The sequence below is a fragment of the Monodon monoceros genome, unplaced genomic scaffold (assembly GCF_005190385.1).
Source record: "Monodon monoceros isolate NGI ecotype Baffin Bay Population unplaced genomic scaffold, NGI_Narwhal_1 Super_Scaffold_2, whole genome shotgun sequence".
Classification (NCBI taxonomy): domain Eukaryota; kingdom Metazoa; phylum Chordata; class Mammalia; order Artiodactyla; family Monodontidae; genus Monodon; species Monodon monoceros.
The window spans coordinates 78001487-78025589 of record NW_021703776.1 but is presented as its reverse complement, the minus strand read 5'-3'; the positions used below and the strand labels follow the sequence as shown (position 1 = coordinate 78025589).

The window sequence follows — 24103 nt, the reverse complement described above, 5'->3', positions numbered from 1 at the left end:
TCATGGCCAGGGCAGGCCACACTGGGAAGGTAAAACTGTGCAAAGATTTGAAAGGGGTGAGAGAGTGAGTCATGCACCCATCTGGTGGTGGTGGAAGGGCTTTCCAAAGAAAGGGTTAGAAAAGCAGCTACCTGAGTATAGAGAAGGGCGCTAGAAGGTTAGGTCTGAGAGGTGAGGGGCAGAGGGGACAGTCATGTGAGACATTGTAGGCAGATGCAAGAACTGTGGTTTTTACACCTTGAGTGAAAAATCATGGAAGAATTTTGAACGAAGTATTTTCTAAAAGGATTATTCTAGCTACTGGGTTGAGAATGATAACAGCAAAATAAAAAATAACAAAATCACTTGTGTGGTTCTGTGTTCCATGCACTGAGTCAGGCACCTTACATATATTAACTCGTTTAATATATTCCAGAGAGGTAGGCAAGAATGGAAGCAGGAAGACCTGTTCTGGTTATTAGTTCTTTTTTTTTTTAATTAATTTTTATTGGAGTATAGTTGCTTTACAATGTTGTGTTAGTTTCTGCTGTTCAGCAAAGTGAATCAGTATACATATACATATATCCCCTCATTTTTAGATTTCCTTCCCATTTAGGTCACCACAGAGCACTGAATGGAGTTCTCTGTGCTATACATTAGGTTCTCATTAGTTATCTATTTTATACATAGTAGTGTATATATGTCAATCCCAATCTCCCAATTCATAGTTCTTTTCTTACTGATTTATGTTAAGTTCCTTATATGTTCTAGGCACCACTTATATTTTGGTGATTATATGTGGTTGCAAATATCTTCTCCCATTCTGTGGGTTGTTTTAACATTTAAGTTATATATATTCTCAATTTGTTGTGCTCTTCTCCCATTGACTTTTTAAGCAAATGCCCTTTTTAACTCCAGTCATCCCACAATTTTCAGTTATTTCTTCTTCCCTGCCACCATTGCACTTGGCACAAACCTCTTTTGGAACACTTAACAAATTACTTATTAATGCATGTCTTCGTCATTGTTCTGTAAATCTCGCGATGTGAGATGCTGTTTTACAAACTATGTCCCAGCAACTAACACATAACGGGTGTTCAGTACATGTTTGTAGAGGTAAGTGAAAAAAAGGGGTATGGTCCGGTTATCACTTCACCTGCGAAAATGAGAAAATGGATGTTGTACTTCAGTGAGTAAAATGAAAGAGAAAAGGCTTGCGATGGGAAGTGTCCTCTGGCTCTGCTTTGCCTCATAAGACTGAGAATACTGAACTAACCTTTGCACCTGAGAGATCAGTTAGACGAAAGCTCCACGACCACCCTCATTTTACTGCACACTACGCTGTGGAAGAGAGGAATTCACCAAACGTTAAGACGAATGCAGGTTCCTAGAGCGACGATGACCTCAATCTCCTGGTGTGTTTTTGTAGCTTGGAGGGTTTCCCCCAACCTTTGGGTAGGCAGGCAGCGTGAGAGGGACAGGAGCTGAGACATAAGACACCTAACGTAACCTTTGCCCCACCCTCCTGGTTTAGAGGCTTGTGCACTCATTGCGCATGCGTCACTTTTTCTTTTAGGAATGGGCGGTGCAGCGCCTTTGCTCCGGTAAAGAGCCTCAGGGGGCGGGGCCAAGCTGTTTCCAAGGTGACGGAATGGCGGCCTCTGTGGTGGATTGAGCGGGTCTGGGCGAGTTCCCAGAGGGCTGCGCGTCCTGGTTGCTCGGCGCTGTCATGGCGGGTTTGCTGAAAAAGGTGAGGCGGGTGGAGGTCACTGACGGAATTTAGACTGTGGGGATGGAGTCAGCCCGCGGGTGGTGGCCGGAACTGTCACGGGCTTGGCGGTGCTTCTGGGGGACTCATTTTGCTCTGCCCTTAGGGGTGACCAGTTTAGCGGCTCCGATGGGAGAGAGAGAAGAAAACTCCGAACCAGCGGCTTTGAGAGACCGGTAGCTGGTTTTAGGCCAGTTTTAGTCAGGACAGTAGTGGTTTTGCTTGTCTTAGCGTGGGTACGCGGGGAATTGTAGTAAAGAGCATGAATCGTGTTTTGTTTTTTGAACAGACCACTGGCCTTGTGGGATTGGCTGTATGTGAGAGTCCACACGAGGTATGTACCTCTTTTCTTCCTTCCTGAGTTTCCAAGGAAGCCTAGAACCCTGCGACCTTGTTTCTTCAATGGTTAACGGGATACAGATATTGCAAGCCCCAAATTACAACTGCGTGAGCTCTTGAGTCAACAGCGGTATTTAGTACCTGGTTTATCTGGTACCACGTTTTTGTTTGGTTGTTTTGCCATGATCTCTTTCTCAAACCATCTTCTTGTTGAGTTTTTCCGTGGCATTCTGGTGGCTCACTGGTACTTTTGCGAGTGTCTTCCCAGATCTGTATCGCCATTTTCCACCTTTTCCCCCGCCTCACCTTTTCTTAGGTGCCTTAGATTCTGTACAATTTCGATTACCAAAGATAGCGGCCTAGCAGTTGCCGCCTTCTGTCATCAGTTTTCCCTTCTAGTAGGTCTTTCCCGTCAGTATTCGGACATTCTTCCAAAAAAAAAAAAAAGACCTCCCTGGATCGTTCTCCTCCCTCCTATAATCACGCCTTTTCTCTCCTTCCTTCCCTTTTACAGGTAACTCAAAAGTTATCTGTACTTAACGGTCTATTTCTCTTATCCATTTTGAAGGCACTCCAGTCAGGCTTGGCCAGAACTGTTCTTTTCAAGGTCACCATGCTGCTAAATCCGATGGTCAGCTCACGTTTCTCATCTTTATTCACCCAATAGCAGCATTTGACTTATTTGGCACTGTCCATCAGACACTTTACTGTGCTTCAAGACACCTCAATCTCCTGGTGTGTTTTTTTCCCCTACTTCTTTTGGCCTTCTCCTTTTCTGCTTATCCCTCATATCCCTACTTCTAAATGGTGGAGTTCTAAGACTTCGTCCTTGGGTCTTTTCTCTATTTGTATTCGCTCTCTGTTGGTGTCTGGACCCATTCCGATGGTTTTAAATACCACCTACACACTGATAACTCTTGGGTTTCCGTGGCAAGCACACTGACCTCTCCCTTTATGGAAGTCTTGTATATTTCATTACTTAGTGGACATCTCCACTTGGATGTCAGGCAGGCAACCTAAGCTTAACATGCCCAAAATTGGGTTCCTGATCTTCTCCCTAAAACCTGCTCTTCTCTCAGGTTTGCTCATCTCAGTGAACAGCAGTTCCATTTTTCTATTCACTCAGTCAAAAGCCTTGAAATCATCTTTCATTCTTTTCTTTCTCTCACACCCCACATTGGGTACTTCAGTAAATCCTCTGGGTTCTACCTTCAAATTATATCCTTTTTTTTTTTTTTCTTTTTCTTTTTTGGCGGTACGCGGGCCTCTCACTGTCGTGCCTCTCCCCTTGTGGAGCACAGGCTCCAGATGCGCAGGCTCAGCAGCCATGGCTCATGCGCCCAGCCGCTCCGTGGCACACGGGATCCTCCCGGACCGGGGCACGAACCTGTGTCCCCTGCATCGGCAGGCGGACCCCCAACCACTGCACCACCAGGGAAGCCCTATATCCAAATTTTGATTACTTCTCACCACCTCCTCTACTACCGTATTCTCAGCCGCCATCATCATGGCTGTGGATAATTGCATTTGCTTCCTAACTGCCTCTCCCTGCTTTTCACTGCCTCAGTTTGATCTTTTTTCAACAAAAGTCAGCCTGCTAAAATGTGAGTCAAGTCATGTGACTCCTTTCCTCAGAATTCACCACTGCTTTTCCATTTCACTCTAAATACAAAAGTGCTTACAGTGGTTCTCCAGATCACTATTCAACGGACTGTATTCTACTGATTTATCTTGTATGTTGTCTCTCTCTACTGGACTGTAGGTTATCATCAAGACAGGGATTTTTTATTCTTTTGTTCACTGCTAGAACTATGCTAGCACATGGTATGTGCTCAGTAACTAATGTTTGTTGAGTTAATGTCTTGTACTCGTTATGAGTTCATAATGCCTTTAGACTCATTGTCTAAAACTGAACTCATGGTTTTCCCTTTCTAAATCTGTTTCTTCCACTGTGGAGTATTTTTCTTGATGGTATCAAAGTCTTTCTACTCTGCAGGCTGGGAATTGGACATCATAGTTGATACTTCTCTTACACTGTTTTATCTTCATGTTCACTCCAGCGATGAATTTTGTTGATCCTTTTCTATGACAACTCTCCATTGTGACCTCTCTTTTTTTGTCCTACTATTATTACCACAGTTTAGTCCCTTGTTCTTGTGTAGAGAATTGCAACAACCTTGCTACTGGCCTTCTTCTCTGTTGCTCCTTTATCCTATTCTTTTAACTCACTACTGCCAGATTAATTTTTCTGAAGCACACATCTAATCACAATTTCCCTAAATCTTTTAATTGCCCACATAATAAAGCCCAAATGCTTTAACTTGCCATGCAGAACCACATACAGTCTGATTTGTTTTTTCTCCAACCTTATCTCCAAAGCATTTTCTCTGTGTCCTATATTCTAGCCATGTGCTGTCCAATAAAAATATAATGCAAGTCATAAATATAAACCATGCTTGTAGTACAAAATTTTCTAGGAGTCACTTTTTTTTAATAAGGAAAAAGTTAATATATTTTATTTTACCTAACATATCCAAAATATTACCATTCAATATATAATCAATATAAAAAATTAATGATATTTTATAGTCTTTGTTTCATACTAAATGTTCAAAATCCAGTGTGTAGTTACACTTAACAGCACATCTTAGTTCAGATTTGTCACATTTCAAGTGCTCAGTGGCCAAATTTGGCTAGTGGCTACTATATTAGACAACACAGTTCAAGGGAAATAGAACTATATAATAATTACTTTACATTACCTGTATTTTCTGCCATTCAATCCTCTGTATGTATTCTATGTGTAAGATTGCCTTTTCTAACATCTTCAAATGTCTAAGTCCTACCATCCCTCCAGGTCTATCTCAGATGCTGCCTTTTCTATGAAACCTTCTCTGACATCTGCTGATGTGACTCTTCTTTCCCCAATAGAATAATAATGCTAACATTTATTGAAACTTATGTGTGCCAGGTACTGTTCTAAGTTATACAAAATCCTATGAAGCTGATATTATTAACATCCCCATTTTAGAATCCATGTCTCTTACCAGGCCTTTCTATTGTCATGCCCTTTGCTAAAACTGAGAAGAAATGAGGCTAAACCACCCCTCACTCACACTCACACACACACACACACACACACACACACACAATTTAGATTCTATGTTATCTAACAAGCTCTACATTAGTATAGTAAAATACCCTCTATTACAGAACATCATATTCAAATATAGAAGTAATGTCTAAATACGCAGAGTACTTTTTAAGAAAAATGATTCTTAGAGGCCCTTAAGGTTGGTTTTGTTTATTCATATATATGGTGAATATATATGAATGAAATTAGGTGTTAGCATCTACGGTTTCATACAATTAAACTAAAACAAATTTCAAATTAAATTTCAAAGAAATATTCTCATCACATATGTATATTTATGATTATACTTAATATTTATGAACTGTGAATTAGGGTCTACTATAACAACTTTTTATCGTATGACTTTATTGCTGGCTGCTGTATTGACCTTTAAGTTCAGTGTGCTTTAATATGTGCTGCTTTAATATGTGCAGTGACTCAGTTTTCTTGCTGCTTTTTTCTGTTGAGCCTGCGGTGAAATCTTCACATCGTACCAACTTGATCATAGTCACTAAGCATAAGCACTGAAGTATCATCACTACATTCCGTTAAATTTGATCATACTGATAATATACTGCTTATATATTTTTCTATTTCTATAGAAATCGAAATAAAAATTTTTTTAAAAATCAGAATTTGCAGTGCTTAGGACCTCAATTTGAGACATACTGATTTAGTAAGTGATTTAATTTACCAAAAAGATTGTTAGCAATAAGTTAGAATGCAGTTTTATTTTTGTTATCATACCTTTAACTTCTGTACAACTTTTGTCATACATACAAATATGAAAAGTTTCCATCTTTATATTCACATTTTTCCTAAGCTGTAAAGGGATCGATAGGCATAGACATGAAGAAGTTGCAGCAAGGAAAAGTTAAATGCTTTTTTAAAAAATAGTTGTGAATTTTTTTTTTTTTTTAATAATCGGTGAGACTTTTTAAATCTTTGGTGACATTTTAAACTGGAAATTTGTATTTTTTGTCTTTTCAGAGGCTAAAAGTATTGTATACAAAGATTCTTGATGTTCTTGGACAAATCCCTAAAAATGCAGCATATAGAAAGTATACAGAACAGATTACAAATGAGAGGCTGAGTATGGTTAAAGCGGTAAGTAGCTAACTTGATTTTGTTTTCTTGGATGTATGGTATCCAATGCAACATTTAACAAAAAAAAATAAAAAATTCAGTTGATTACTTTTTGCATATTCTGCAGACTCTCCTTTCTATTCTCCTTCCCTCCATGCATTTCTTCCATCCTTTCTCCCTTTCATTCATCAAACTCCTGTTTATTGAGTACTTTTTATATGACAGGCGCTATAAATACAGGAGTGAAAGAATAAGATCAAGTCCCTTCCTTAAGTTAACATTATAGCTTTCATTTATCTCTCTTACCTGTCTAGTCCTTTATTGATCTTTTACTTCTTATCTATAGATATATCAATCTTTATTTCATTTTTCTAGTTTTAGAGTAGAGAAGAATGAAAACAAAACCGAAAAAAATATGTATATTGTGTTTAACAACTGTCAGGAATAACTATTTTAAAAAGTGCTCTGTTATAAAAAGAAGAGGACCAAGTTAGTCTCTTAACTACCAAAAATTATATTGAGCTTTGTTATGGACAGAATGTTTGTGTCCTCCCAAATTCATATGTTGAAGCCCAACCCTGCAGTGTGGAGTAATTAAGGTTAATGAGATCATAAGAGTGGTACACTGATCCAGTAGGATTAGTGTCCTTCTAAGAAGAGATACCAGAGAGTTCGTGTTCTCTGCGATGTAAGGACACAGCAATAAGGTCGCTGTCTGCAAGCCAGGAAGAGAGCTCCCACCAGAAACGGACTCTGTCGTACCTTGACCTTGGACTTGCAGTATCCAGAATTGTGAGAAAATAAATTTTTCTTGTTTGAGCCATCCAGTCTATGTATGGTATTTTGTTATGGCAGCCCAGGAAGACTAATACAAGCATTTTACAGCTTCTGAATCAAAGGCCCTAGACAGACACACAATAGACTGCTGCTACTTCTTTTATATCAAACTATATTGCACTGTTGTTAAATTTCCACACTAGCAGTTATTTCATGGACTTTTGTAATTATCCAAAATAGTGTTCATAAACTCCAAAAGTTTAGGACCACTTATACATGTAATAAGTGGCCCTAATATAGTTTTCTTATTATTAGATCACCAAACTCTGTAGTCCAGAGAGAATTCTTACATTTTCTGCAGGTATATGGCAAAACAGTGCAATTCGATTTGGAGCTTTTATTCTTATCTTGGCAGTTCTGGAAGTAATTCACAGATTACAGGTCTCTAAAGGGGAAATTAACATTTCTTTTGAATTCATCTTTCTTTAAGGAAAATGGGCTTATGCATTTTTTCCCATCTCATGTAAGAAATTTCTTTTTCTTTTCATGAGGTCCGTCTCTTCAGCTGTCTTTTATTCTCTGCTTTCCTTCTCCATAACCGTGTTCCCCTTTAATCATTTCTTCTCTGTTTCTCTTTTAGCCTTCCATTTTATTATCATCTTTCAGTTAGCCTCAAAATGTATTTAGCTTTTTCCTACCTTAAAAGAAAAAGAAAACTTATCCTTATATTCTCCTTTACTTTTGCCAATGTCACCCAAAGAAGAGTTCACTGTCATTGCTTTCACTTAATAGTTCTAAAATTCTTTTCTCTGACCTAGGCTGTTTCAGTTGCCTTATAACTAAATTGGTCTGTGTTTAGTTCTATCATATTTCATTATATGCCCCACACTGCCAATAGAGTTTTTTTTTCAATATGTAAATCTGATCATGAGATCTTCTTGCTTAAACCCTTACTATGGTTTCCTGTTCAGTGTTTCTCAAAGACTGAATTTAAGGATTTATGCTGGGCTGGTTGTGTGAAACTCATCTAGCTGCCTTTATCTGCATCATTTTGACGTATAGCCAAGTTTGGGAGCCACTGGCTTATAGGATGAAGTCTTTAGCATGGTATGGAAGCCCCCCCAAGATCTGGCTCTAAGTTATCTTCTCAGTCTTATCTTGTCATTTCTTGTTTTGTACACTATACTTCAGTAATACCAGACTTCTGACAGTTATGTGAGTTCCATGCAATTTTATTTTTGGTTTCTTTGTATTTTCTCTTCCCTCTTCCTGGAATACCCTTACCTTGTCTGCCAGGCAGTTCTTACTCAGTCCTCAAGATCCATCACTTCCTCTGTGAAGCCTTTTATGTCTTCTGTACTAGTCCATAAGCTACTTGTGAATTGCATTCATCTTTTTATCCCAAGAATCTAGCTTAGTGCCTGACACTGAATAAGGTCCTTAGAAATATTTGTTTATCCAAAAGGCTGTATACAAATAATTTTTAAAAACACCAAGCGCTATGTAATAGCTGTATTGCTGAATCCTGTTTGATAAAATTAACGCAGATTTTTAATCCCACCCATAGAGCCATGGAATCTTCAGGGAATATTGTAATGATTATAAAGTGTCTAAGCCTAAAATGGAAATAAAAGTAAATATTTTTTTCAGATTATACTAGGGAGATAGTAATAGCATAGTGGTGAAAAGCATTGGTTTGTGGTCTTTCCAAAATTTTCATCCCAGCTCTAATACTTTGTGAGTTGGCATAGTGCCCATTTTCTCTGTCTCAATTCCCTCATCTATAACTTGGATATAATAATGCCTGCCTTGAACACTTGTTGTTAGGACTGAATGGGTAATATATGTACAGTGCTCAACACAGGTGCAAGCATATAGTGAGCATTCAGTACATGGTACCTTATTAAGCTTGGTGGCATTATGCCATTAGTAAATAAAACTCACATTATTGACCCAACTTAAGTAAGACAAATTTTGAATTGTTTTCCCAACACAGGCTTTTCCTGAGTTGAAAATAATGTTGAATATTCCTTGCCTTCTCTACATTCTCCCTCCTGGGTATCATGACAGTGACCAGCTTCCCTGTTTTGTTATTAATTTTTGGCTTCATAGCTCAGTCATTTTGAGTTAAACAGTCTTTCTCAAACATGTTCATCTGCTTTGTTTCCCTCTCTTTTCTAACTACTTTGTATTTATTCAAGAAACACTTAATGCATGTCTATCATATGCTACGTATGGTTCTGGGCATGGAAGCTAGTGCCTACATGGCAATGAACAAAACATAAAAATCCCTGCCTTGGAGATTATACATTAATGATGGGAGGCAAAGAAATAAATAGGAAAAATAACTGAATAAAGAAGTACATTCCAGGGCTTCCCTGTGGCGCAGTGGTTGAGAGTCCGCCTGCCGATACAGGGGACACAGGTTCGTGCCCCAGTCCGGGAAGATCCCACATGCCGCGGAGCGGCTGGGCCCATGAGCCGTGGCCGCTGAGCCTGCGCGTTTGGAGCCTGTGCTCCGCAACGGGAGAGGCCACAACAGTGAGAGGCCCACGTACTGCAAAAAAAAAAGAAGTACATTCCATAGTGTGTTAGAACATAGTAAGTGCAGTGAAGGAAATTAAAGAAGGAAGAATGGTGTGTATGAGGGTGATGAGGGGTGTTACAATATGTATTAGTTTTCTATGATTGCTGTAACAAATTACAACAACCTTGGTGAGTTAAAATAATAGAAATTTATTGTCTCATATTTCTGGAAGCTAAAATTAGTATCAGGGGCCAAAATCAAGGTGTCGGCAGGCCTGCACTCCCTTTGGAGGCTTTAGGATAGAATTCATTCCTTGCCTTTTCCAGCTGTGGTGGCTTTTGTTATTCCTTGGCTTGTGGCTGAGTCACTCCAGTCTTTACTTTTTCTTCTTCCATGTGTAATTTCCCTCTGCCTCTCTCTTATAAGGACACCTATAATTGTATTTAGGGCTCACTCAGATAATCTAGGATAATCTTCTCATTCCAAGATCCTTAATCATATCTGTGTAATATTTGCCATATAAAGTAACATTCATAGATTCCAGGGATTAGTTCATGTACAGTTTGTGAGGCATTATTCCAGCCTACCACAGTATAAATTATCAGAGTGGTTCTCACTAAGAAGAAGATGTATGAGCAAAGACTTTGATGGAAGTGGAGGAGCAAGCCATACAGATATCTTGGGTCAGCCAGCAGATGCCCTGAGACAGATGCCAATTCCTGTAGAAAGTAACTTTTTTTTTCTCCCTCTTTTTACTCCATTTATAGGCCAGGAAGCTACCCTATTTACACCTTATTTACATATGCATGTGTGTATATAGATCATGGGTTTCTGGCTCTCAAAAAGCTTGGTCAACTAGAAAATAAATATATGTCTTTGAATGTTCTAGTTACTATATTAACATTTTTTTTTTTTTTGGAGTCAAAGTGGGGAAGCACAGTGGCTATTTTATTTTTAATTATTTTTTTTAACTTCTTATTTTATATTGGAGTATAACCGATTAACAATGTTGTGATAGTTTCAGGTAACCTTTTATTGAAGAATAATGTACATAAAGAAATGTGCAGACATTATAAGCATAGAACTTGATGTATTTTCACAAAGTAATCACACATGTCAACACTAAATCAAAAAAGAGGACATTTCCAGAATGCCAAAACCCTTTCTTGTTCTTCTCAAGGTTACTACCCTCCTGAAGATAACTATTCTTCTGACCTCTAACACCACAGATTCATTTTGCCTGGTTTTGAACTTTTTATAAGTGGAATCATCAATATGTATTTGTCTGGTTTCTTTTGCTTAATAATATGTTCGAGAGAATCATCTATGTTGTTGCATATAGTTGTAATTTGTTCATTCTCATTCTCTATAATATTCTATTATATTCGAATACTACAGTTTATTCATTTATTCTCTTATATATGGTCATTTGGATTGTTTCTGGTTTGGGGATATAATTTATGCTGCTGTGAACATTCTTGAACATGTCATTTGGTTAATGTATTATGCATTTCTGTTTGGCATATACCTAGGAGTAGAGTTCTGGGTCATAGGGTAGCATTTATTTTTAATGCTAATGCTTAAGAGGAAATATAGGAAGTACTAAGAAAATAAAGTATTATTTTAAAATCCATATTTTAGAAAAACTGAATTAAACATCATATTCTTACCCTTGATAAGCACATCAATAAACGTTTAACACTTTTAATGTTAAGACAGAAAAGCAATAAAATAGTACAGAGATGAAATGGCTCTTAACCAGATATTTGGTAAAAATTAGCAAGGGTACAATGAAAGAAAAATTAATTATATTTGTCATATTAAGTGCTTTTTGTGCTTCTTTAACTATTTTTTTCTTTTTTTCCCTTAAATTATAGGAACCAAATGTTAAAAAATTAGAAGAGCAACTTCAGGGAGGCCAAATAGAAGAGGTGATTCTTCAGGTAAAGAAAAGTTGAATATTCAGATGTTTAGCTTCAGATGTTCAAAGGCACAATGTTATAGAGGTACAAAACTCACATTCTGGAAAGAAAGGAAAACTAAACTTTTTAATTTATATCAATTCATCCAATAGAAGACTAACCACATAAGAAAATGCATACTCTGACATGTGTATGTCAGTTAAATATTTATCATTGATTACAATTTGAATTTATGAGGCTTTTGTTGGAAGTTTAGAATTTAATTAGCATGTTCTTGTTAGCCTTCCCTTAGTTCAAATTAGCAACACAGTATTATTGCTATTTGAATAATTTATCTTTTTAGATACATATATTCTTACATTTTAAAGGGTTACTATATTTTTAATATGGAAAAATACAGATCTTTTGAGTCATAAAATTAAAATGTAGTTTTATTTTTGACTCTTGAAGGTTAAATTCTTAAAATATGTTTTTGTATTTCGTGTTTTGTAATTTATATTGTTAAAGTTTTTACTCTGTCATTTGTTTTTAGTGTTTTTCTTATATATTTCTTTGAGTTTTTTTTTCAAATAAAAGATATTAACCTTAAATTTTTGCTATATTGTTTTTTTTTTTTTTCTTTTTTTAGTCTGTTCTTTGCCTTTTGACTTTAACTATTTTCTCCCATATGTAGAGGTTTTAAAATTTTTTACTTGGTCAAATCACTCTCCCTCTGCCCACTCCCCTTTTAATCTCCCCTCCTTCCCAATATTATATATAGGTTTAGAATGTCTTCCCCTTATAAGGGTCTGATAAATGTTTAATTCTGTTTCATGTAATTTTTACGTTTTTCATATTTAAAAAAAAGGTAAACATTTTTTTCTTACATTTTCTTGCTTGATTTTATCAAAATCTCTTACCAATAGACATAATATATAAATTTGAAAGAATTGTTAGATGGCTCTGTTAAAAGAAGAATGGAGTATTCAGACAGCAGACTGTTTCAGTCATTCAGAGGCCTATTTTCTTGGCCTTCCTATTCATTTGCCAGGCTGAATATGGTACTAGATAAAGTGTTATGGGAATTTAATGCAAACTTATTATTATTGTCTTCCTTCTGTTCCTCTTTCTTTACCTGATTTCACTTTGATCATAACTTTAGCTAGTACATTAATTTATCATGCAGTTACAGTCTTAGGGTACATTAAGTATTTTTACGTTATCTGTGCAGTTCTCAAATTTTCATGCGCTATGCTAAGGTTAAATTTTAATAATGCTTTATTTAACCCAGTAGATCTAAAATAATATCATTGAAACATATCATCAATGTAAAACATTAAGACATTTTACATTTTTTTTATACTAAGTCTTTAAAATCTGGTGTGTATTTTATACTCTCAGCACATCTGAATTTGAACTAGCTACATGTCAAGTGCTCACTCAGTAGTCACAGGTAGGTAGTGGCTACCGTACTGGACAGCCCATTTCTAGAGGGACGTATGAGAGGAATGAGGAAAGGGTAGTGTGTCGGAAGCCAGAGAAGAGGGAGGGAGTGGATACAGGCACCACATGCCAGCTGAGTCCAGCTCCCTGAAGTAGGGCTGACTTAAGTGGTGTTCAGGGGTAGGAACCCTCCTCAGCATGCAGTGACTTTTTGGGGGCATAGAGAAGGCATGAATGTTCAAGAGACAAAAGTCAAAGGGCATTCAGAGAGAGAGTCATCCTTAGGGATTGTTTTAATCAGTATTTTCTCATTTCAGCATTAGGAAATACCTCTACCCCCAGATTTCTGTTTATCTACTCTTTTTAACTCTTTGTTTATATACATTTAGACTGTTGCTGCTAAACATAGATTGGCTGTTTTGCACCACTGGCATAAATGAGGCATTGCCTTTTTTTTTTTTCCTTAGTCGTGGCTCGCGGGCTCCTTAGTTGTGGCTTGCCGGCTCCTTAGTTGTGGCATGCGAACTCTTAGTTGCAGCATGCATGTGGGATCTAGTTCCTGGACCAGGGATCGAACCCAGGCCCCCTGCATTAGCAGCTCAGAGTCTTAACCACTGCACCACCAGGGAAGTCCTGAGGCATTGCCTTTTAACTGGATAATTATAGCCTCTGATAGAAACTAAGCATTCATTCTGTGTTTGAATTCTTTCTCTGATGTCCTGACAAGTGTTCAACAGTGTTCTTCTTCTAAGTTGGCCAGAGTTGTCGTAGGTCTTTTTGCTGTGGAAAAAATGTGAAATAAGAAGATAGCTAAACAGGGAGATCAGCTCGGTGCTTTGTGTCCACCTAGAGGGGTGGGATAGGGAGGGTGGAAGGGAGATGCAAGAGGGAGGAGATATGGAGATGTATGTATATGTATAGCTGATTCACTTTGTCATACAGCAGAAACTAACACACCATTGTAAAGCAATTATGCTCCAATAAAGATGTTAAAAAAAAAAAAAAGATAGCTAAAATATATTTGTTAAATGTGTTGTAAATTGTGTTTGAGAGGAAAAATTAAATGTAACATAATCTGATTAAGGAAACTGATTTGATTGATCAATAAAAATACAACTATTGTATTCTCTTACACTTCACAGATCACAATTTTACAGATTGTGTGTCTAAAGGATTATGGATCATGAAATCAGTTTAGGTGGATTGTGACTAGTATTTTTTTTTTTTTACATTCAATAGAAAATAGAGTGTATGACAGCTAGTAAAGGTGATGATATTTTTAGTTTTGTTTTAGTTGTATGTGCATCTTGTGGATCCCTTAGTTAAAAAAAAAATGTTTTTAAGCGGTGGGCCATGGTAAAATAAAGTTTGAAAGCCATTAACATAGATTAAGAGACATACTTCTTCAGAGAATTTGTAGTCTAAATGGTGAAACAGACAATTAAGATCAAAAACTCACCAACTAAACTTTTGAACACTATAAAAGCAAATTTTAATCAAATAGAAGAAATCAAAAGCCATCCTTTCTTACTCATGATGATTGTGTAGCTGTGAGAATTAAGGTAATTTAATTAATGATGTTCAACATGTGATGGTGGAACAGCTTATTATGTATTAATATGAAAGAAGTAGCTCTACTAGTTTATATTTCAGTTATTAGCTGTGATAAATATCTATTAGACAATATAATCAAACGATCTTTTAAAAATTTCTTATTAACAGGCTGAAAATGAACTAAGTCTGGCAAGAAAAATGGTGCAATGGAGACCATGGGAGCCTTTAGTGGAAGAGCCTCTTGCCAACCAATGGAAATGGCCAATATAAACATCATTAAATGACTTGTGTGTTTATGGGAAACTGATGTAATTAAATATTCTGTTGTATTAAAAATATTTCCATATTATTGACATAATCAAGAAAACTGATACAGAACATATATAGGAGACTTGATAAAATCGTTGATTATGTAATAGGGACTTGTGAATCAGTTTTTGATTTGTAGAGCATTCATTCAAATTATTTCAAAAATATTTTTTAAGACAGAAATGTTGTGGGAAGATTTGAAAGTTAATTGGAAAAATTCCTATAGATCTCCAATGCAGGGGCCATATTCAAAAGGTGAAGTATTTTTAGTAGTATCTTCAACACATCATTTAATTTTTTTTATTCTGAAAAAACATAAAAGGTACTTAATTATTATTATTGTTTAAACAAATTTATAGGTCACTGTTTGAAGTGAAGTAGTAAGAAAAATACCTATCAAATTAGAATTCATTGTACACTTGAGAAAATTGATTTGGTATTTGAAAGAAAAATTTTTATTTATAGTGGTAGTTGGAAAAACTTTTCCTTTTGTCTCATTTTTAAGGAAGTTAGCTTTCTGGCCCTTTGCCTTTAGTTTTCTTGATCAACTGAAGTACAGTAGGATAGAGATAGAATTTCTGTAAAAGAAGAGACACTAAGAGTTCTTAAAGTTTATCTGACTTACAGATAGGCTTATATTCAAAACATCTTAGTTGTATGGTTATAACTTCAAAGTGGAATCATTAAGTAGTTTTCACTAATTTCCAATATGAGTGCAGCTGGGTATCAAACAAGATAAATGCTATTCAAAGAAAGAAGCAGTTTGGTAAGTTTAAGGTTAAACAAAAATAAAATTACTTTTCATATGTCCTCACCTTTTCTACCTAGCCTCCTATCATTTCTATGTATTTAAATTTGGTAGTTCTTACCTTCAAAGATAAGAACAAAGTACTTTTATTTTTGTGTGTGTATGTGTGCATGTATATATGTGTTTTGCTATCTCTTGTGGCCAAACAGAACCTTTTAGAATTTTTGGAATGAGGGAAAAAAATGTATTTTTCTTTTTTTCCAATATTTCTCCCCTTATATAGTTGTAAATTGAATGCTAAAGGAATATTTAAAGTGGATTGAGTTAATTTTTAGCAGTCAGACTGCAAGAGGAAGCTTCTGTGTGGGAAGTGGGAAAAGCATTTGGGGACGAGTCCAGGGGCTCTCATTCCCAGGCTCTAGCACTACTGTGAACTCAGTGACTAAGTCGAGGCATGTGGTCAGTTTCTCAAAAGAACCTGTTTATTTCCTTCTCTGTAAAAGAAGTTGAATTTATGATTTATATCTTCCTTTTCAGTTCTAACCATTTGCTTTAATATATAATTTTACTGAGGTCAAAATATATGATCTTAAAGCATGTTTGCATAGGTGCTTTAAAGCTATTTTTCTGGCCAACAATTTTTTCAGGTCCTTTGGTTACATGAAAACAGAAAGATGACTTGATACATACTTCCAGCTCCATTTCTCCCTTGGTCCTTGGCATCTTATATATTTCACCACCAGAGCTCCTGTGGCTGTTAATAAAAGGGGACCTTATATGATGTTTACATTAGAAATTAAAATGCTAGTTGTAGAATAGCAGTAGTAGTCAGTAATAATAATAATGACTGTTTGTTAATAGAAAAGGCAATTTTCTAAGTACTTGACTAATGTTACTCATTAGATCTGCATTACAACTCTTAAGAGTGAGATCCTGCAAATTTTTCCAGAAAAAGAAACCAGAATTCAGTTGCAAGTAGTGCTCCCCTGCAATTAGGCAACATGGGGACCCTGGAGAAACTGAGGCAAAGAGACAGTGTAATAACATACCCAAGGTTACATAGTAAGATGTGGAGCTAACTTTTGAACCTAGACAGTCTTGCTCCAGAACTCATGCTCCTAAACATTATATTTTTTTTTATGAATATTCTTGGGATGCTGTCCTTCCTCCCTGTACTGGTTGGACTGCACCAAAAGAATGTAGATCTAAAAAAAAAAGAATGTAGATCTGCTTTCTTAACTTTTTCTGTCAAAGTACCTATAAAAAACTAAAGTAATAAACTGGATTTCATTTTGTACAGAAATCTTCATATGAATCATAGGCAGATAATGTTAATGGGATAGGTATTTTAAAGACATCACTGTGTGGTCCACTCTTTTACACTTCCTAGCTGCCATTCCAACTGCCCCTATAATCTTACACCTGATTGTTGTTATGGCTGCAGATGTTTTCCAGGTGCTTTTTATAAACTTCCAGATTAACCTTTCCTGATCTGTTGCAGCTGATTCTTCTATTTAAAGATCTTCAGTTGTTGCTGAGTGGCTTCTAGACTAATTTGAGTAGTTTTCCGAGTGGCCCATTTCAGTCTCCCTGGGCTCCTCATAGGTCTCATTCAAGTAAATCACCCTAATCCAGGCACCTCAAGAAAAAGAAGCTAATCGGTTTGAGCTTTGCAGACAAAGAAGAAAGTAGCAGCAAAGTGATGCCCCCTTTTTCCAGTCTGTGGACTGAGTGCAGAATATTCAAATTTCTGGCATTCTTTCCTTTGGGATGAAAATGGCTTATATCTAGGATAAGCATATAATTCATTGTGTAATGATTGTGAGAGTGAAAGGAAGTGTGATAAGAATAATAGGTATAAGCCATGGCTATCCTGGGCACACAGGATATGGCTCAGCCTTGAGTGTTGCCATCCTTTCTGATCAGGAGAAGCTGGGAAGTTGTCTGCCTTTCTGAATACAAAGGATATGATGCCAGCAGTGGCAGCCATCATGTGCCGCCAGACCTCAGGTGTCATTTTGCGTCTTCCCCATTATTCCACTCCCTGACTCCTTTCCCTCAGAATTGAGGATGGAAGTAAGGAAGCTTATCTCTGTTTTAATTTCCTTTTCCAATCCTAAAGTATAGTTAGAGAAGTGAAGCTAATTGAGCTTTTTTGTGGTTACAAGGCAAAGCAGATTTATTTTTGAGCACAGCAATGAAGCTTAGGATACTAGATAAAAAGGAAAGCAATCTTCTGTCAAATCTATCAAATGGAGAAGATCAGGCAGCTTACATTATTCTTGTGATGCTGGTGGGTGCAGGGGTGAGCAACCTGTCAGCCTTCATTTCTGAGCTGGAGGGGCCCCAGAGGCCCTGAGGCCAGCTCTCTTAAGTGCAAGGGTCCCTGAGGGCTGCCTCGTCCACATTTGCAAAGTGGAGTGCAGGGCAACTTCTCCCCGGGTCAACCCAGCTGGTCAACCTAGCCGGTTTGCCTGCCTCTCACTTGGGTCCAGGTGAGAGCTTCCTCAAATCCACATGACTCTTGTCACCAGATTCTTAAGTAGCTGAATTTAGGACCTACTACAATGGGAAGACTTGCTGTGTTGCCTTCAGAAGTTAAGTCTCTTTACCTGATGCTTCATCAGGCTTTTCAAATGGGCCTTCCCACTGGGCCAGCTCTTCTAATTCCTTCTAACAGCCAAGACAGTATTCCAGAGTCTGTGTTCTACTGTTTACCCAGGAACTCTCCCATGAAATTGAAGATCACTTTCATTTTTCTCAAAAAGCCAAGATCTTCAGGTCTTGCAGGACCTTGCCTACCGTGTTCTCCAACTGAAGAGAGGACTGACTAGAGCTTGAACCCTTGCCACGTCCCCAGTTATCTATATCAGGCTTCTTAATCACTGGAGGGCAGTTTGCTACTCTCACATTTTTTCTTCAAAGGGAGAAAATCAACAGTGCTCCATCGAAGAAAATTCCCACATATAGGTTAATATCAGCCTTTTCTTTTTACTCCCACTCTCAAGGGCTATATAGACAAATGGAAGTTAAAGGAACTGCCTATGCAAGTGTGTTCTGGGGTCTAGGGTAAAGCAACGAATCACCAAACATACCATGAGTAGTATTTTGCATCTTAGGTCAGAATTTCCTTTGAAACTCAGTACTTGGTGGGATGGCAGCCTATACTACAATTACAATGGAGAAAAAAGTAAATGAGAAGATAGGAGTTTGGTTTAGAGGAGAATGAAGAGGTTTATTTTCAATAGAATTCACAAGAAATTGTAGGGGAGCAAAACTTGCCACCCCAATACGTCTGTGGTATGCAGATTATTTTGAGCTGAAAACAATCAAGGCCTAAAAGACTCGGGAAGAAATTTTGAAGGAAGCTATCACCATACATAAGTATAGTATGAACTAGGTGTATAGACAGGGAGGAACCTAGCAAAGTCTGTTAAAACTTCCGTGTTCCATTGTCTCTGCATGGCCCAGCAAACATTTATTTACCAAACATTCGCTCTTCTATATCCTTGTGAAATGCTTCCTCCCCTCTGAAGTCCCAAACCACTACCCATAACATCCTCTTGTCTTTAGCTAAAGATGGTATTTAATGTGAGGGTTTCAGCCACTTTGGTGAGTTACTCAGTCTTCCTGGGTCTCTCCCATGTATGTGTTATTAAAATTTGTGTGATTTTCTCTTGTTAATCTGTCTCATGTCAACTTAATTCTTTGACCAGGCAGAAGACTCTGGAAGGGTAGAGGAAAATTTCTTCCCAACAAAATCAAAGTGGGAATGTGATACAGAAATTGAATTATTGATGGGGACTGAAGAAATTTATTCGAATGTTTTCATTTAGAGGTAATTAGCCAAAACTCTCCTTAGTGAAGGAAAATATGAGAAAAATAGTGAATTAGAATAGGCTACCCCTAAATCCCAGTGTCTTAATACAACAAAAGTTTGTTTCTTATTCATATTACATGTCTAATGAGGGTCGACAGTGCTCAAAAGAGTCACACAATGGATCTGGGCTGAGAATGATGACATTTCAACACGTGGTTTCATAAACAGAGGCAGGGGAAAGGGAACATGGCAAATCATATATAGAAACAAGAAATAGAAAACCAAAGTTAAAAAAAATTTTTTTTGGAATGTAGTATAGAACTCATAAATTTAACTTGCCACACATTGCTAACATAGAGTTTTCAAAGTGGTCTTTTGTTTTATATTAGTTGCTTATTTTTTGTTGTGTGCGTACATGATATGTATGGTCAATTAGCTTCTTTCTATACATGACTAAATGAAAAGCATTGCAGAGATTCTTTTTTGAGATTTCTCATAATCTTCAAATATGTTGGTTTTCAGGTAAACATTTTAGGCATTTCTAAAGGTAAACATTACTATTTTATGATAATATTTCACTTAACTCTCTTTTTCTGTGACTGGAGGGTTGGTTCTTTTTCTTAGGGTAAAATAGGTCCACAATTCCATATCTAAATTCTAAACTCCAAAAATGTTTGAAAATGGGAAGTGTTTTAATAATTTATTTGGAAGCAAAACCTGACCTGAATTGAGAAAAGGCTGTTTATGGTCTTTATCCCACTTTAATGTGATTATGAATATATTTTGTTACAGAAGTATTAATGTATTTGCTTCTGGAGTACTTCCCCAGACCCACTGAAGGTGTTACAGAATATACAGTATATGTCCATATTACCTTTCAAAAATCTGAAAAAAACCTTAATTTCAAACACATCTGTCCCTTAAATTTTCAGAAAAGGGACTATGGATCTGTATTTCCAGTCTCTTAACAAGCTCATAAAGGTATTATGATCCAAATTCAGTTCTTACAGATAATTTCTAAAGAAATAATTTTCAGGTCCTTGGTCTAAATTATTCTAATATTTTTTTCTGATTCATTCATTTGCATTTTAGCATGAAATAACAATGGGAAATACTTTGAAATGCTTGATTTCATAAAGCCACTAGATGGCATCTTTGTAAAAATAAAAATACTTTAAAAGAAATGTATAAATAAAAGCTGAGATAAATAAAGGTGGATTCTTATTTCATGAGAAATAAAGATAAGTCATTTTGGGCAATAAATCCTGAGAAAAATGCAAAGGTTTATGGTGAAAAGTAAAATGGTATTTTAAATTACTTTTCCACCTTCAGAATTGAGGGTCTTTTTCTGATTGGTTGTTTTCAGCTTGCATTTACATTTATTTTATATAACCAAACAACCGTATATCTGTGTGTGTGTTTGTGTGTGTATATACACATATATATGTATGTGATTTTGATGTGCTTTCCAACTTGTCTAGACTACCTGGGAAGCCTACCAATTAACTTAAGCTTATATTGTAAAACTGAGTTGTATAAAATCACCTCCACAGCAAACTATAAATAAAATATGAACATATAGTGGGTATCAGGTCACATTTAAGATGGTGAAGTACTTAAGTTATCTACCACCATGTTTTCATCCCTCCATCTCCTGCCTCTATGACTAAATCTAGCTTTTCATACTGTCCGTAACAGGGAGGGCAGTGAATGATACATTTTAAACAGGAGACCCAGAAAGGTGAGTGTTTAAAACCAATTAAATTCTCATTACTAGTAAAATTTAAGATACATTATGATTTTGAAGATGGGAGTAGGGGATCACTGGGAAGAATTTGTCTGCATATCTCCAGCAACATCTGGTTTATTCATGAGAGACTAACCCTAGTGGTTATCAAAATGCCCTTTTCTCTGCTCTTCATGAATATGTTGATTCATGAAATGATTTAAATGCATATGCTTTGGGACTTTTCTGGCGGTCCAGTGGTTAAGACTCCAACCTCCCAATGAAGATGGCCCAGGTTCCCTCCCTGGTCAGGGAACTAAATCTGGCATGCCGCAACTAAAAAAAGATCCTGCATGCTGCAACTAAAGATCCTGCTGAAACTAAGACCGGGTGCAGCCAAAAAAAAAAACCAAAAAGCATTTTAATCTAAAACCATTAGCAAAGCCAATTTCATCTGAGAATATAACACATATTTTATATTGTTCTAGTAAGATCTATTTTAAAATGAGATAAAGACGGAAAAAAATTACATTGGCCATTAGGAAGTTATTGGGGAGAGGAGAATGCAATTTCAACAGAATGGCATAAAGAAATGAAGACATTGAACATTATGAAGGAAGAATGGACCTGTACTATATATAACACAAATTTTAATTTTATTAATCTTACATCCTTTTTAAATATCAAACGGTTTTAGGTCAAAGTCAGCATAGAATAGTGGTTTAAAATGGAAGTTCTGGAGTCACACTGCTTGGGTTTATTTCTGGTTCCCCCACCAAACCTCTCTGAGCCTTAGTTTCCTCATTAGTAAGAGGAAGCTGATCACAGTTCTTCCTTTAAAAAATCGTAAAATTTAAATTAGAAGTATATGTAAGTGCTTAGTAACAAATAATAATAAATGTTAGCTATTATGAAGCCACATGAAGTTTGTTACTACATATACAATAGGAACACAGTTGATCCTTTCCCGCAATAATACGTGCTTCTTTAAAAACCTCAATTTAAAGAATTTATAGTCATAGGAAAAATAAAGCGTTTATAATTCAGTGATTAACAATAGCTTTGCTTCTCCTGACTTAAAAGGGGAATTATTTAATAGCTCCTATCTCCCTTTTCTGTTTGGCTGCAAGGGAGCTAAGAGCCAAGTTCCAAATTTAAGAAAAGCAAGTAGGCACCTGTTGTACACCTGTGTTCTCCTTTGCTTAAGTCCTCACTCACACTTCATATTTACATTTTCTCTAACCCTGATTTTTTATATCCATAGCGCGAATCGCTGTCAGTATTTGGTTCGGAGAACTGTGTCATTTCACAAGTGTGAAAGACAGCTTAGAGAGTGGTTACCATCAGAACCACTTTCGGACCTAGGTAGCGAGTAGGTAACGAATCCGCTCTCTCCCTCACCCCGCCCCAACCTCTGCTTCATTCCTTCTCTCCGCCCCTCCCCTGGCTCCGCCCCCTCCCCTGGCTTCATCGCTCGACCCTTTTTTTCTAAGCGCGGGCACCGCCTCTTCTCGCGGGAGTGGTGCGGGGGAGGTTGCTAGGATACAACCGGAAACAGAATTCGGCGTGTGGAGTCGGCTTTCTAGGAACCCGGGAAATCGCTTCTGCCCGACTAACCGCGTTTCTTAGGTAGGAGGACAGGTTCTGGGTGCCCTAGACTGGCCTGACCCCTAGGCCGACCTTGAGCGGGTGACTAAGGCGCTGGACTCCGAGGGCTCTGTGCGGGGCGTTGATGCAACCTGGGCTCTGGGGACTGTATGGCCACTCGGGAATGTTTCACCTTTGCCTAAAAAACTGGGCAATGGGCTTCCCTGGTGGCGCAGTGGTTGAGAGTCCGCCTGCCGATGTAGGGGACACGGGTTCGTGCCCCGGTCCGGGAAGATCCCACATGCCGGGGAGCGGCTGGGCCCGTGAGCCATGGCCGCTGAGCCTGCGCGTCCGGAGCCTGCGCTCCGCAACGGGAGAGGCCACAACAGTGAGAGGCCCGCGTACCGCAAAAAAAAAAAAAAAAAAACCCAAAAACTGTGCAAAGCATCCCATCCTTCTTGGCTCCTTTTCTGGCTCTTATCTCTAATTTGGGATTCAGGAGTAGCGGCATCAAGCTAGGAGGTGTACCTCACTTCCCACCCCGAGTGTTTATCACGGTTAATAATATAGAAGCAAGACGTGTGTGCAACCCAGTCTGGCATTAGAAAATGTTTAGCCATCCATGGTGACCATTTTTACTTTTTAGTAAATAGAGCGCTTTCAGACATTCCTCTTTCACTCCTCGCCACCCACGGTCTTTGCTGTGCCCTCTTAAGAAACTTAAAAGCTCAACAAGGCTATTTCGTAGAAGGGAAAACCGGAACCCTGCCATACCTACTTACACTAATATTCTGGATATACCAACGAAATTATGCATTGTAGGTGAAAGGGGGACGTTTTTGTATGCAATCATAGTAGAGTGTATTTTTTTCTTTTTAAACAACTTTTTAAAGATTATAACATTTACCCGTGAATACATAATTAAAAGTTCAAACAGTAAAAAGAATGAACAGTGAAAATCTGTCTTGCACCCATGTTCCCCAACTCCCTGTCCTCCAGTTCACATTCCAGAGGTATTCTACACATATACAAAAGTAGTATCTGTAACAATGTACATACTGGTGTGTGCTTTTGGTGGAGGAGAGGTCATTGAAAGGACATGACCTCCGGTTTACCCACTACCCAGGGGGGCAATCGGAGGCTCTTTCCCCCTCCCCTGTCCTTGGAATGTACCTTCTGCCCATTGTTCCTGAACTAGGAGATGTGCTATTGAGACCATCGGAACCGTATACCTGACTGAACCCAGTTAAGATCTCATAAACTCAGGATTTTGGCGGGTAGATGTTGAGATTTACTGTCTTTAGGCTGCCTAAGACACCTCCTTTGTAAGTGTCCTTGCTTATTAAACCTGCCACCTGCAGTCTGGAGCGGTCTGCCTCTTTCTTCGATTCTCCTTGCCCTCTGTG

At 37.6% G+C, this 24103-nt stretch overlaps 2 protein-coding genes across 4 annotated transcripts in view; both read left to right on the top strand.

Moving 5' to 3' along the window:
- The first annotated feature begins 1629 nt into the window (after nucleotides 1-1629).
- NDUFA5 (NADH:ubiquinone oxidoreductase subunit A5) lies at nucleotides 1630-14979 on the top strand. The gene is made up of 5 exons (XM_029234481.1): nucleotides 1630-1729; nucleotides 2037-2081; nucleotides 6210-6326; nucleotides 11487-11552; nucleotides 14676-14979. The coding sequence occupies exons 1-5, from the start codon at nucleotides 1709-1711 to the stop codon at nucleotides 14775-14777; spliced, it is 351 nt and encodes a 116-aa protein (XP_029090314.1). The 5' UTR covers nucleotides 1630-1708; the 3' UTR covers nucleotides 14778-14979.
- A 7639-nt stretch (nucleotides 14980-22618) lies between these two features.
- IQUB (IQ motif and ubiquitin domain containing) overlaps nucleotides 22619-24103 on the top strand; it is a 259797-nt gene continuing 258312 nt past the window's right edge. For all 3 annotated transcript variants that reach the window (XR_003795298.1, XR_003795297.1, XM_029233994.1), the window contains exon 1: nucleotides 22619-22739. The gene's annotated coding sequence lies outside the window, so the exon portion shown is untranslated. The remainder of the gene's footprint in view (nucleotides 22740-24103) is intronic.

Bases quoted from the DNA above. Each gene is read 5' to 3' on its own strand.
- NDUFA5 (XM_029234481.1), top strand. From the start codon at position 1,709: ATGGCGGGTTTGCTGAAAAAG. The intron at 1,730-2,036 runs GTGAGGCGGGTG...TTTTTTGAACAG, and splicing joins TGGCGGGTTTGCTGAAAAAG to ACCACTGGCCTTGTGGGATT. The intron at 6,327-11,486 runs GTAAGTAGCTAA...CTTAAATTATAG, and splicing joins GGCTGAGTATGGTTAAAGCG to GAACCAAATGTTAAAAAATT.